This window comes from Ciona robusta, chromosome 9 (genome assembly GCF_009617815.1).
Source record: "Ciona robusta chromosome 9, ASM961781v2".
NCBI lineage: Eukaryota > Metazoa > Chordata > Ascidiacea > Phlebobranchia > Cionidae > Ciona > Ciona robusta.
Window position 1 is genome coordinate 1415920 of NC_143243.1, and position 15509 is coordinate 1431428.

At 35.0% G+C, this 15509-nt stretch overlaps 2 protein-coding genes across 2 annotated transcripts; one reads left to right on the forward strand and one right to left on the reverse strand.

Moving 5' to 3' along the window:
• The first annotated feature begins 2 nt into the window (after positions 1 to 2).
• On the forward strand, positions 3 to 10377 carry LOC149730633 (pre-mRNA-splicing factor ATP-dependent RNA helicase DHX16-like). Its single transcript, XM_089884931.1, has 22 exons — positions 3 to 191; positions 581 to 715; positions 884 to 1025; positions 1377 to 1501; positions 1609 to 1743; positions 2075 to 2216; positions 2569 to 2674; positions 3278 to 3351; positions 3681 to 3857; positions 4125 to 4243; positions 4623 to 4730; positions 4813 to 4992; positions 5332 to 5550; positions 5854 to 5985; positions 6488 to 6607; positions 6837 to 6977; positions 7420 to 7577; positions 7903 to 8094; positions 8390 to 8552; positions 9046 to 9207; positions 9571 to 9740; positions 10049 to 10377. The coding sequence occupies exons 1-22, from the start codon at positions 126 to 128 to the stop codon at positions 10176 to 10178; spliced, it is 3096 nt and encodes a 1031-aa protein (XP_089741057.1). The 5' UTR covers positions 3 to 125; the 3' UTR covers positions 10179 to 10377.
• A 433-nt stretch (positions 10378 to 10810) lies between these two features.
• Positions 10811 to 14803, reverse strand: LOC149730634 (cilia- and flagella-associated protein 157-like). The gene is made up of 10 exons (XM_089884932.1): positions 14522 to 14803; positions 14089 to 14257; positions 13626 to 13760; positions 13205 to 13326; positions 12726 to 12888; positions 12463 to 12567; positions 12155 to 12300; positions 11702 to 11828; positions 11393 to 11536; positions 10811 to 11182 (listed from the first exon to the last, which is right to left on the reverse strand). Exons 1-10 carry the CDS (start codon positions 14695 to 14697, stop codon positions 10910 to 10912), a joined length of 1560 nt encoding a protein of 519 aa, XP_089741058.1. The 5' UTR covers positions 14698 to 14803; the 3' UTR covers positions 10811 to 10909.
• Positions 14804 to 15509: the final 706 nt, after the last annotated feature.

Consider the following 15509-nt stretch of genomic DNA (forward strand, 5'->3'; position numbering starts at 1 on the left):
GTGAGTTAGTGTTATTTCTATTAATCTACATGCATGGGGATTTCCCTAATGACTAAAAACGAACAAAACGTTTTAGAAAGTTTTGCAAAATTTGATCGAATTTACGGTAAATTTTAAGCTAAAAAATGCCGTCAGCGACGGAAGTTTGGGTTGGTGATCAACTGCATGATATTCTTGGACTCAGTGATAAGGTAAAGTATGTTTGTTGCTCTGATTATATACCGTGTTAAATTTTTATTATTCTAGGCTACTATATCTTATTGTTTTGTACAAAGCTTATCTATTGTACCCAGCAAGTTCTACTGGTGTAAAAACGTTTGTTTTTATGTTTTAATTCCGACTGGTGTAAACTTGCCACCTATATGCATACGTATGAACATGTTTAGACTTGCATAACTATTATGGCTTGGCTTGGCTTAGGCTACAGTTTTTTTGGTGCTACTGCTGAACAACTCACCCTACAACATTATACGCTAAACGCTAATCTGGTGCAAGTAACGCATTTATTCTAACATTATTTACAGTAAAGTTAGTTTGTTGAATCTAATATTCTAGCTTACAATGTTCTATGTATGTTCAGCATATCATTCAGTTCTTGGTTGGACTTTGTGAGAAAAGCACTTCGCCCGATGAATTTGTTCATAAACTTCGCAAGACTGGGGCTCTTACTATGACATCACAGATGGTGGATTTTGCAATGGAGTTGTATGACAAAGTATACTAAGTTTTATTATTTTTTTTTATTGTTTAAATTATTCATTTTAAATTCCTTTATTACTGGAAAATATGCCCGGTGCAGCAGAATGCGCATATGATATGTTTCCTAACATTAATAAAATTTCCATAAAATTAGAATTCTAAAATGTAGTTCTTTTTTTCTCAGGTTCCCCACCGCCAAAGGCGTGTACCTGTTAGCAAAGTAGCTGAGGAAAAAGCGCTGAGTAATCAGAAAAAAGCTGCGTCATACAAGATGTTGTCATCAGATGATGATGATGTCATTGAACTACCAACTGAAAAGAAAAAAGGTAAGGTGGACGATAAACAGAGTGGAAACTGCTTATTTTAAACTATGGATAAGGAAAGGAGTATATTTTTAAATATAGAAATTTCCATGTTTGTTAAAATAGTGAATTGCCAATGTTACTTGAAGACAATCTTCCTATTGTTGATTTTGCACCGAACACACATAAAGATATTGACATGTGCCCCAACTTTTTTAAGTGCAAGGCATATAACGATAGTTAGATGAGAAAAAATATTTTCAAGCTGTTTATTGTAATGTTTCTTGATTATTGCGCTGTAGAAAAAAGTCCTATAGCATAGTTTTGTTTGTAAATACAACACATTACTTTTTTTTTTTGTTTTTGACTTCGTAGCATCTTCCACCAAATCACGAACGACGCATTCACGACAAATTCGACAGCGAAAGAAGTCTGGATCTTCATCGGAAGATGAGACGACAGTGAGAAGGAAAGAAGTTGCAAGGGTGAAAGAGTCCGAGGTAAGATGGCCACCTATGTGTGGGGACCGTTGAGGTTATGTTGTCGAAATAGGGATGTATGGTTATAATCTGGAGAGTAACCCACAAACTTTTGTTTCATATATTAGAGCTCCTCCTCATCTGATGAGTGGGATCGTGAAGAGAAAGAAAGAGAAAAAGATTTAAAAGAGAGGGACGAATTCTCAAAGAGAATGAAAGAGAAAGACGAAGCAAAAACGAGGAAAATTGTTGATGCACAAAAGGTATAAACAACAAATTTATAGCTTCCACAACTATACTATAGTTTTGCAAAAATGTAAGTTGGTAGCTTTTGGAAGTTTCCTGCTTTTACAACTGTGATATTAAAGAGTAGAAGTACATATAAACCACTGAATACAAGTATGTACAATACGAGGGACAAAGTTGAGAACATTCAATTAAGTTTTTACCTCATGATTTACTGCAAACTATTTTATAAAACTTAAAACATTTTCTTGGCCCATATTTTGGTGTTAAGTCAAATTTTTAGAGTTTCCCATTAAAATTTTGATACCATTCAAATATTACAAGCTCCCTTCATATCATGTTACCCAGGTTAAAAACGAGCGCGATATTGAAAATATACCAATCGAGGATCTTCGCAAAAAATCCCGTCGCGAATATTTAAAGATGCGAGAAGAAGTGAAGATGCAAGAGTTGGTGGATGATATTAAGGACGAGGAATATTTGTTTGATAGTAAGTTGTTATAATTAACATGAATAAAAACTTGCTCATGAACAGTGGTGCAACCATAACAAAGCAAACCTGGTTGCGCTGGTGCTCAAGGTTAATAGATTCTTGTAATGAAATAACAGTCAGGATAAAGTGCTACGAAATACGCTTATTTTAGGCGGAGTATATATCTTATTGAACACAAAACATTGGATTTTACTGTTTGTTAAATAATTCATGGATCCTAAGTGTAATAGAGATAAAGGAGAAAAGTTGCCAAAAATTTATTTAGTATAAAATTTAAACCTTGCGTTCTATGTTGTGGTGTGAACTTTTTGAACCAATATCTCAAGATTTAATCCTATAATATTTAAAGATGAAGAAATAACTGAGAAAGAAAAGAGAGATTTGGAATATAAGAAGAAAGTACGAGATGTTGCACTTCATTATAAAGAAATAAGCAAGAATGATAGAAGGGGAAGGTGGGTGATGGTTTAAAGTTATTTTGAATAACTTTTGTAATTAGTATTGTGGGGAGCGAGGGGACACCTTTAGTACATAATATCCAAAGATCTTGATTGTGTTTCAAACAATTAACAACGGTCTGTAGGAGTTGCGAGGGTACGGTTTTAAAATTTATTCAATTTTTTTTACTTCTAAATGGGACGAGAAAATAGAATGAATGGTGTTCCATCTTCCCCCCCCAAACTATATTTTTATTTTGTTCTTTATTTGTATAGTGTCAGTTAATTGACATTTATGTATTATGGTATTTTTTAAAAATCCAAAAGCCCTTACAGAAGTATTTTTTAAAGTTCGAATACGCCTATTGCTATCGAGCATTGAACCCTGTACCTTTCGGTTAATATGGAATGGCCTAACCACTGAACCATACCAGTAGATCATTTTTTCACAGTAAAGGTTTGCTTATTAAGGCATTCACAAGTAGTTGCTCCATGTGGTAAGTAGATGGTCTTGAGTTAAGTATTAACAACTTATACCTTCTAAAACTTATAACCTACACAGCACCAAAAATTTTCAAGCGTAGAAATTCTGCATTTACATCACCATAATATTCTCCACAGATATTACCTCCCTGATGAGAAAAGAAGGAAAGATGTTCCCGATGAATATGATGAGGTGGAAGAAGCTACTGAAGGTATTTATAGATTAGTGTTTGATGAATGAATGTAACTTATTTATGCTCTGTTACTTCTGCTACTAGGCACAGTGTAAATCATTTTTAATGGCTCATCTGATATTAAATTAAAAAAATCTTATATTTCCTTCCATGGAGAAAGGACAGTTGCTAAACATGTTTTGTAGGAGATTTTTAATAATAATGTCATGTTTTTGATAATAATGTTCATGCACTTAGAGTGACATGCAACTTTTCCTTTGAGTTCTTTATAGACAGATTACATTTGTATATGGAGGTTTATTCTTTTGATCTTCTATTTTTATATTTTGATCTTGTGCAACCTCCAGGCAACCATGGAAACGTGGAGCACCAACGTTGGGAGAAAACTCGACTTGCAGCCGCCACCACAAGTTATGGGGCGAGAGATAGAAAACCGAAGAAAGATAATTATGACCTCATAACCGATGATGATGTCATAGAGTTTGTTCAAGCAGCAACAAGGAAAGGAACGATGGGAGAGAAAGGTTGGTTGTGGCGTTTATTGTTGGGTTTAAACTAATGTTTTATACTATGTAGCACATCGTGTAGTAACGCAAAGGTGGGTTGTGGGGCATTGTGGGAAAACCCATCAAATTTACCATTAAGCAATTGCTGTGTTAATTGTCGTAGATACTTTTTTGTTGTGGGTTTATTGATATCGACTTTTTGTATGTTCTGTGTATGTAGAACACAACCTATGTAGTAACACAATAAACATATAACGGTGAAAGAGATCTTGCATTTCTCTACAGAAATGAATGAACAGTTAAGCGCCAAGGAGAAGAAGAAAGAAAGTATTGCTGAAGTTCGAAAATCGTTGCCAATATTTGCATATAGACAAGATCTGTTGAACGCCATTGAAGAACACCAGGTGCGTGTTTGTTAAAAATTTAATAGAGCAAAAAAGAGAATATGCCAACAGGGCACTCTTGGTATATTGTTTGGCACACAGCTTAAAAACACCATGTTTGAACTAACACTAAAATTATTACACATAGCAGCAGTTTGCGTTAACTCTGTGTTCGTTTTGACTGCCATTTTACAATAGAGTAATTATCTAATGTTAAGCATTATTGTCATGTAATGTTATTCTTTAAAAATACGCCGTAATAAAGTTATTTTATTACTAAATCTTTTTGTATATTGAATGGATTAAGTTACAATGTAGTTGATATATAATAGAAAAGCAATATGTTTGTTTTGTGTTGACCCCATCATAGTTAAGATACATTATATTCACATCTGTTCAGGTTCTGATTATAGAAGGTGAAACAGGGAGTGGAAAAACGACTCAAATTCCTCAGTATTTATACGAGTCTGGTTATTGTAAGGGGGATATCAAGGTTGGATGTACACAGGTGAGAAAGTAACTACAATTTTTCTAACATGTTGCTTAGTTGTTTGGTTGTGTTTGGCACATTTTATTTTCTTGCTCTCCAGCCCCGCCGAGTGGCAGCGATGTCGGTAGCAGCGAGAGTAGCGGAGGAGATGGGAGTAAAAGTGGGAGCAGAGGCGGGGTATTGCATCCGATTCGAGGATTGTACATCGGAGAGGACGAGGATCAAATACATGACAGACGGGATGTTACTGAGGGAGTTTTTGACAGAACCTGATTTAAAAGTAAGAACATGTTGGTACAGGTTAAATTATCCTCGCTGGTAATACCTTACCGTTAAATAACCTTAAACAGTTATACAAATGTTGTACTTTATTTGCTCTTGCAAGGACAGTGATATTAGAACCTGATTTAAAAGTAAGAATTAGCATGGAAAATAAATGATAATAGTTACATCATGGAGAACTGTTAGCCCTGCATTAAAAATAAAAAAATAGCTAAAAAATAATCAACTACCAAGTTGCATATGAGATAACTCGTAACAGAACATCCATGTTATAACGACTGTTGCCACATCATGCAATCATAAATAACTTACAGACATTGATATATCTTTTTCCCAGGGTTACAGTGTTATAATGATCGACGAGGCCCATGAGCGAACTTTACACACGGATATTTTGTTTGGTTTGGTAAAAGACATAGCAAGATTCAGACCTGACCTTAAACTACTGATCAGCAGTGCTACGTTGGATGCTGAAAAGTTTTCCACGTTTTTTGACGACGCGCCGATATTTCGAATCCCTGGCCGCAGGTTTCCTGTTGATATTTATTACACCAAGGTGGGAGATTGTTTGGTTTAGATTTACTTTGGTATTATTTTTGCGCTAAAAATGTCTGGCATTTGGGGTGTACTAATAACTATTAGTCTATCATGCGACATTTTCGTTTAAACTCGTCCCATCAACATTACTTTTTGTTCTAGTTTGGTCTCTTACCTTATCACTGTTACTGTTATATCCAACATTACATTTTACAAATGTTTCTCGACAAAAATTTCCAAACATGTTTTAAACATTCCCCTCAACAATTATTTTTTAAATAGTTTAAAAATATTTTTTTTATTTTAACTTTATTCCTCACAGGCACCTGAAGCCGATTACTTGGACGCATGTGTTGTGTCTGTGTTTCAAATCCATCTTACCCAACCACCCGGTGATGTTCTTATATTTCTAACTGGACAAGAAGAAATTGAATCGTGTTGTGAAATGATGCAGGTTGTTTACTTTGAACATAGCATATTTATAGGCCAATATTTATTTTCAACGAAATCTTGAGTGATATTGTTTAAATGTAATGGTCAAACAAAAAAACATAGGGAACCTCACTGATTAATGTGGTGAATGCAATATACTTTAGCTCTGTTTGTTTGTATAAACGCCTAACAGCAGGGTAAAAGCTGTTTTAGGAGTAAAACTGGAATCCTAAAACATAAGATGTCGCCCCTGTTTAAAAGTTAGAATGAAATGTCACATTCGGGACCCAAGTGTCTTGTTTAAGGACCCCCATGCTCGCTTTGGAAGCAAGATTGATCTAAAGTTCAAGGTTAAAACTATCATTCAACAGTCAACACCACCCCCCTATTAACATGTTACCCCTGTTTCAAGAGCAGCCTTCCCTATTGTTTACCTTTGCAACCAAGTGTCTTGCTATCTGACACCCATACACAATGGCATCTGTACTTTAAGGTTAGACCTAATATTCCCCCCCAAAACACAGGAGAAAGCTCGTTCCCTTGGCTCTCGCATCCGTGAGTTACTCGTCCTCCCAATATATGCAAACCTACCTTCAGATATGCAAGCTAAGATATTTGAACCAACACCACCTGGTGCAAGGAAGGTAGCTTCTAATAAGCTTTAACTGTTGTTCAGTTGTATTAAACTATAACACATTTAAACTCTGGTACATGCATAACGTACATACATTTTTGGTTATCTTCTGTCACATTAGTTAAGATTATATATTAGCTAATACAATAAAGGGAAGTAAATAACAGCAAAACGACAATCGTTAACAGAATATAGATAAAATTTAACATTTAAATAAAAATTCAAAATTTTCCGATCAGGTTGTCGTAGCAACAAACATAGCGGAAACTTCACTAACAATAGATGGGATTGTTTATGTCATAGATCCCGGGTTTTGTAAACAGAATAATTACAATGCAAGGACAGGAATGGAATCTCTTGTAGTTGTGCCGTGTTCAAAGGTCTGGATTGTGTTTTATTTATATGTGCTTGTTGTTTGCTTTTTATTAAAAAGTTTTTTATTTTTAGGAGACATTTGTTATTTTTATTTTTTAATAAAGGTTGGCAAGCTCTAAATTCACATATAATATATCACCTATGTCTATGTTTCAAAAATTGTCATCATGGTTATGCCTATAATCAGTGGCGCGGCCAAAAAAATAAGGGGTGGGGGGGGGGTTGGTTTATTAAAAAAAAATTCAATTTAAAAAAAAAATTGTTAATTAACTTTTTTGGGGGTTTAAAAGGGGTGGCCGTGACACTCTAAACCCCCTGGCTACGCCACTGCCTATAATTATTCTTGTGAAGGGAAAAGAGCTTGAAATAATTTAGTTGTATTTTAACATTACACTAATATTCTAAAATGTAAATGCAGTGCTTCATTGTACTTTATTAATCCCACAGCAATCAGCGAACCAACGTACAGGTAGAGCAGGTAGAGTAGGTCCAGGTAAATGCTTTAGGTTATATACAGCATGGGCGTACATGCATGAACTTGAAGACTCCACTACACCAGAGATACAAAGAACTAATCTTGCCAATGTTGTGTTGTTGTTGAAAAGGTAAAACCAATGTTTTGATTGTATTGATTATTAATTTTGTAGGAATGAAAACATATTATCAATAACATGTATAATTGTATAGGCATGTGTACCTTCACGAAAAAAACAAATTGTGATTATCCTTTTGTTTGTTTTAGAACAGTCTAGTCATTTCTTATTATACTTAAGTACAAGGTAAAGGAGAGTGGTCTTTAGAAACTAAATAAATGTATTTATTTAAAACAAGTTGTTTAAAACTCTCGTATATTTTTTCTGGTTTCACCACCAATGTAACGTATTCATCCTCGTACGTCTGGCACTGATAGTTCTCATTATTTCCATGCAGTCTTGGAATAAACGATCTGATTCACTTTGACTTCATGGACCCCCCACCTCACGAAACCCTCGTACTTGCTCTCGAACAACTTTACGCTCTCGGAGCTCTCAACCACTTGGGGGAGCTAACGAAGCTTGGACGACGAATGGCAGAGTTTCCCGCTGACCCGATGTTGTCAAAAACTATCCTCGCTTCCGAGAAGTAAGTTGTTAGATGCAATCCACTTGTAGTACGTAATGCTTGAATGTAACTTATTTCCCCAGGTAACTCGGCAATGATAGTCGTTATAACACACTTGGTTTGTTCCATACACTTTGTGCCAGCTTACTAGTTAGTGGTTACCATGTATATAACTTTTATGGTGATTATTTTTTTTCTAATTTGCTCTCATGCATTGCTAAAAAGACAAAAATGACAACTGGGCAATTACTTTTCAAACTTTAAACTGAAACAAAAAAATACATTATGTGGATATCAATATAAAGTTGTGTTTTAGATACAAATGTTCAGACGAGATACTGACAATAGTGAGCATGCTGTCAGTGAACAGTTCAATATTTTATCGACCAAAAGACAAGATGGTTCACGCAGATAACGCTCGGTTGAATTTCCATTTACCGGGAGGCGACCACCTGTCGCTCATGAATGTTTATAACCAGGTGAATAGAGTTTTGCGAGGCATTAATTTTTAAGCATTTTTCCGATAAAAGATACAAAATACGTTACAACTAAAATTAGTTTTAATGAATAGTATTGTATGAGAATATTCTAGATATATTTCGCATAAAAAGCATTGTTTGTCTCTTATTTAAATAGAATTCAATCAGAGTTTTGTAATTAGTATAGTTTGGGTGAGCTTTGAGTTTTTTATATTTAAAAAGGATGTTTGAATTTTACGTGTTTGTTTCATCTGGTTTATAGAAAGTTGTCCATGTTATAACTCAATAGTTAGCACAAGGTGTATGAATACATGATGTTTGTTTTTTGTATAAGAAGACACTCATGTTATAACTCAATAGTGAGCATGCAGAGTATGAATACACCATTTGTGTGCACACCTGTTGTAAAGCGATTGTATATCTGATGTCTACAAATACCCCCATACTATAACACTTTTATCCCACCCACTACAACCATCATATATACCACTAGTGGGCAAACACTGACTTCAGCATTCAATGGTGTTTTGAAAACTTTATCCAACATCGATCTTTAAAACGAGCGCGAGATGTTCGGGACCAACTCGCTGGTCTCATGGAGAGAGTTGAGATCGAACCAACGTCTAGTGGAGGAGACAGTGTTGCCATAAGAAAGGTTGGTGCAACTTATCGTTACAATACTTTGATGTTTAAGTAGTTCTGATGTTGCATTATGTGTTTTTATGGAGCTGTTTAGGTTCAGATTTAAATTTTCCATTAAAAAATGTGTTTAGTTTAATACAGATGTATTATACTGTTTAGGTATGTATGGTCATTAGATAACTTTGGAAAAATAATTATTTTTGAGGTAAATATAAGCTTTTATTAAACATGTTTAGTAGAGTAAAGGGTTATTGGTTATTGTAAATTATCGTGGGTGGGTAATGTGGCTTTGAATGAAGTTTGCTAGGTCTCAACATGCTATCATTCAATACTATATGTTAGAAAATCCAATAACTTTACTTTATGTTACTCACAGGCGATTACAGCTGGGTTTTTCTACCACACTGCCCGACTAACTAAGTCCGGTTATAAGACGGTTAAACAACATCAGACGGTTCATGTTCATCCTAACAGCAGTTTATTTGAAGAACAACCACGATGGATGGTTTATCATGAACTGGTGTTTACTACTAAGGAGTTTATGAGGTGAGTGGTAATTATATGGGCACCACAAACTAATGTTTAAAGCAGGCTCTAAGGGACTGACAAGTAGTTTATTTTTCCTTTATTTTGAGTGTCCTCATGTCTCTATATTAACATACTGTTTGTATCTTTATATGTTCCCATTAATATAGTGTTTTGGACCTTTGGTGAAATACTTAATATACGGGCACTGTGGCACAGTGGTTAGCGGGTCTGCCTCTAATATAAAAACATCTCTACAAGGATAATTAAGATACATTTGTTCAATATATGTTCTGTGCAAATTACTGCAAATCTTTTTCTTCACACAGGCAATGCATTGAGATAGACAGTGCGTGGTTATTAGAGGTTGCCCCCCATTATTATAAGAACAAAGAAATTGAACAAGAAACTCGTAAGATGCCACGGAAGCAAGGAAAAGCTGCCGAAGAACTGGGATAGAAATCTTATATATTGCAATGGAAATATAATATGAATGTATGGCCAGATGGTGGCGCTGTCAAGGTAGAAATCTCGAAGATTTGCGGTTATATTATGATGTCATAATCATAATTGCATTATCCATTGTTTCAGACAATGATCTAAAAATAGGATCTTTAAAATTCTTGTGGAATTTTTAATAAATATTCTAATATGATCATTCTTTGCTTTGTACATGGTAGCTTCCAGTAGTGCTTGTTGTGTTTCCAGTGGGTTTGGTTTGGCCTTAAACTGTAGCCTTTTGGCTTTTATTATAATCATGTAAGTTGTATGCTTGCACAATGGGATATTTAATTGGCAACCAAACTTTGTGATATTTGTTTGCCTATTATTTTTTTGTCAGAAATTTTTTTTTTACCTTTGAAAGTTTGACTGTAGCTCGGTAGTGGATGTGATGCTACTCAATTATGCAAAGGTGAGACTTTATTACAAGTTGTTTGGCGTAAATGGATTTTACACAGTTTAATTTACAGACAAAGGAAAAAGATTTACAGTATCAAAGGAAGAAACAAATCGTAAAAAAACAAAGGTAAGTGCATTAGTTTTTGTCATTGTCTCAATATTGAACTGTCTGAAAAAAAAAAATTCCGCACTCTGTGTTATTTTCAATTTAATAATATTCTGAACCGCGAAAAAATTAGTCAAAGAGCAATTTTCACAAAAGTTTGGCATTTTTTAAGTTCTGACAAAAACTATTTTGCTGTTTCCACAATTGCTGGCAGGCGGTCATGTTTCTGTAAGGTAGATGGCGTTAGAGAGCCAATGGTCATTGAAGGCTTGAGGCCTATCCTTGTTGTGGCCGATAAATGCGCGACCTTGCTTGGGTGGCCCATGGCTTGCTTCCGAGGCCGCGGCACCAAGCCAAGGTCACCGAGTTTATAATGTGGGAACTTGGGTGGTGACTCCACGCGGCTTGTGTCTTGTTTAGGAACTTCTTTCACAGATGCAAGTGGAGCCATTAGTGTCTGGGAAATTAATTAGTATTTAGGTCACAAACAAAAAGCACTAGTTTAATGAATGAATGCAACGTATTTATCCTGACATGGCGGGGCAATAAGAGTTCACCCCCAATGTTCTATTCCACACATCTTATTCCCAATTACAAGTTACCACATATGTTAGTTTGTGAGTGATTATTTAGAGGCAGGTTCGCTAACCACTACAAAGCTACAAACCTTTGCTCTTTGTTTGAAAAAATCTGCTGGTGGTGGAGCTTTGCCCAGCAGTGCTGCCGAATCTAAAACCAACAGTAACCGATCCATCATGGTCTCCCTTTTCACGGCAACACTCGGATCGTCATAGTTTGTTTCCATGGTGGCCTGCGTGGGAATGAAAAATATTGAATTCAGGTTGTTTAAATATTGTTTTTGAGCTTGAGTTTTTAAACAAAAATTGCTAGAAAGATACATATGCGGTAGGGCTAATAGAGATTGTTGCCACGCAAAGATAATAAGGTTATTTTATTCAAACGTACAAGTCCCCACCTGTTTAAGAGTATAAGCAGCGGCTGCCAATATATCTTCCAATCTTTCTTTTGCTGCTATGACATCACAATTCTGTTTCTCTGTTTTCTTCAATTGTTCTTTCAAGCTTGAACATTGATCTTCTAAACTGTGGATAATATGAAGCTCTGGGTTTGAAATTTATATATAAGTTTAAAATAAAGTGATCAAGGCAACCATAATAATGTTACATTTGTAAATCCTATGCCACATGGTACAACATATTTATTTGAATTACACCACATGCACACTGTCAAGCTACTGGTTCTCTTACATTTATATTCTTAAGAATAACCACCCTTTAAACAGTTTTTTTTTAAATAAAAAAGAAACAGATTAAAAATTAGAATAAACTTTTATAAACAACCAAGAAGTTTATGTTAATGGGAGTGTACTCAAACATAAGTAACAGCAGGACACATATATTCCACCAACCTTTCAAGTGTATTATGCAGCTGTTCATTCTCCGTTCTAACCTCCCCAGATTCCTCTTCAAACTGAATGTACTCTTGCTCTCTTGTTTCCAATTCTTCAAGAAGAACTTCTTGTTGACGAGCACGAGCTGTAATCATCTTCAATACCTTGAATGATAGTTCATTTTATTATACAGAGACTGATGCTATAGTCACTGTAGCACCCTGGGTGCTGGAATTAGTGCAACCAACATCTGTAACTGATTGTTTTGGTTTGTTTTTTTGTGCGTGGATAAAATCTTAGGTTAATCTATTCAATTTAGAGTTCACCTTTAAGTTACTGTGGTTTTTCTTTGCAAGTTCTTCTTGCGTTGCTTCCAAAAGCTCGATTTGCATTTTTTGTTTCTTTTCCTTTTCCCTTAGTTCATCATTTTCCTAAAAAGAAGAAAATGTAATTTTTTCTTCTGTTTTTAAAAACGGAGCTGTGCAAAATGCTCTTTGTATAAGAGAAAACATGAACTTTGTTCCACATGGAGGAGGTCTTCAGGGCACAGTTGGCACATTACCCCCAATACATACAAACCATACACCACCTGCACTAATTCTTTTGTCTTCTCCGACATTTTAGCGAGTTGTGAATTAATTGAAACATTTTCCCGGATATTTCGTTTGGTTGTGTCCGCCATCTGCTTGTTGGAAACTTTGCGAAACTCTGCAGCGACGTTATTCACTCGAAGAACCATCTCTTTCTTTAACCTTGATACAATTACAACTAAAGTGAATGAATGCAAATTATTTGTCACATGGTGGGGCAATAACAGTCATTATAACACTGAATGTCCTTTTTATACACCTTGTTCCAGCTGACAAGTTACCCAGTTTTTACGTTTTCATTTGTTTTTTTGTTTGTTTTTATGTTTGGCTGACAAATTGGACAACTCTTTAATGGAACACTATGTTGTAGCAATGGCCGTGATGTGTTTTGCCCTACAATGGTGGCAGTATCAAGCCACATTTTTACTTCCAAGGGGAGAGTTCTAACCATACCAGCATCAAATTTTCAACCACCTACCTGTCCTTATCCACGACTGCCTTGCGTTCCAATTCATAAATAGTGTTGTTGTGGTCGGTTTCTTGTTGTTTCAGATTCGCTTCCATGTCGGCAAACTTTTGCATCAAGTTTTCTTTCTGGACCTGAGGTTTAATTGAGACAAGATTTATTATGTATATATAAGTAAATACATACATAACAAGTTTTATGAAGTTGGATTGTTGTTGTACTTTGGGAGTAATGGGCCAAAACCCAGGATTAAATTAATAAACCCTAGATATGGCTTGCTGTCGAATCTCACCCATACAGAATGGAGTTGTTATGTTTAGACTACAGTTATCTAATCAATGGAAATTGGAAATTCTTTAAATTGGAAATTATTATATTTTATATATTACTGTTTAAAAAGACCAATATTTTAACAGAAGGTATAAATATTGACCCTAAATTCTTCAAGTGCAGCGATTTTCCCACTAAGTATCATATTCTCCGATATTAAAGTATCTTTTAAATCCTGCGATTCTCGCTTAAATTGAGAAAGTTGAGTTTCGGAATTTTCCTTCTCAACATCCTTTGCCTGTAGAAAAATTTATTAGGATTTCTGTGTTTAGTTTGCTGAGTATCATGGGTGTATCACTACAGCTGACATATTGTGCTAATTTTCGAAACAGGAGTGACATCATATGCCTTATTACCCTAGTTTTACACCTAAAGCAGTCTTTACCCTGTGGTTAAATAAGGAGCCTATGCCAACAATCACAGCAAAGGTAAATATTGCATTCAACACATTAATCAATTAAGTTTCCTATATTATTTTATGCGGCGATTTAAGTTAAAGAAACTAAATATTTTTTCTGTGTGACAAGCCTAATAGAGACTCAACATTGTCAACCTAACCTACAAACCTGTTGGAGGCCAAGCAATCTGTCGTGCAAGTCTGAAATCTCATCTTGTCGTTGTTCCAACTGTTTCTTTAAAAAATCCACAATTTCTTTTCTGTCTTGAACGACTTGTTTATATTTCTCTTCATATTCAGCATTGGAAATACTCAGCTCATCACATTTCTTTTGGTATCTGAAGAAATGTCATCAATTGAAATCTATTATAGCCTTAATTCAGTTTGTAGATTATGGCAGTTTTTAATGATATCACATATTAACGTATTTGAACAAGTATCTTCATTTTATCCCAGTGGGTTTTGAATGGCGGTAGCAATATTTTAAATATATCACACCGCCAACATTTTTAAGCACCACTACTAGTATTTTAAAACAAAGATTCAGTCAGCAGTTAGGATTTTACATATTTTATCTTAACAACAAATTCCACGCAACTTACCTTGAAAGTCGTTGCTCCAGATCCTTGACTTGAATCAGGAAAAATTCTTTGCTTAGTTCGTTCAATTCTTGACTTCCTTTCCCAGTTTTCTCCCCGGAAACCGATCCCCCGTCGTCTTTCGCGCTCTTTTTACCTCCTTTCTTCCCCTTCTTGCCCCCTTTTTTCTTGGGTGGCATTTTTACCTGATATGCTCTATTCTATCAATAAAATAGAACAAAATTCATTCGCTAAATACAAAAAAGGCTAAAATTGAGACGAAAAACAAAACAAATAAATAAAATTCTGAATTCGCGTTGTAACCATGGCAACTTTAAAGTGCAACAGCGCCACTTAACGGCACAGATTTATTTCAATAACCGGGGACTATACGTATGCAAATACCTGTACCTCGTAAATGTATGGCATATTCTTGTAAAAATATAGGTAAATGAAATAATTTATTAACTTTAACAAATCTCTTTGTTAGTAATTGTGCTGATAATTTATGTTTTCTCACGTATGTTACCTTTAAAATCCAAACTCTGATTCCTGAACATAATAGCTGTTTATCGCTAGAGTAAAATAATAACCAGGACTCCGTTACTTTGTAAACTTCAGGATAAGCATCTTCCCAAAACGCACTGATATCTATCAAGCTAAGTCAAGTTACTTTCTTAATTACAAACAATATAACTTTTATCTTTCTGTGCAGTAATACAAATCATACAATGGGTTAAGTTATAGATAATACATATATAGATAGCAGAGTCTATACGGACTCTGATAGATAGTAGGATGGGGGAAGATAAGCCACCTTTTCATGCTATTTTTTTGTCTCATTACAAAACAAAACATTCAAAGAATAAGTCGTGTCCTCGCGACTCTCATAGACCGTTGTTAATTGTTTAAACACGATCAGGATATTTGTATATTGTGAGCTAAAAGTGGAAGATGGGACACATTTTAACTGTATTTTCTCGACTTGTTTGTTAGTAAACATAGAACATTC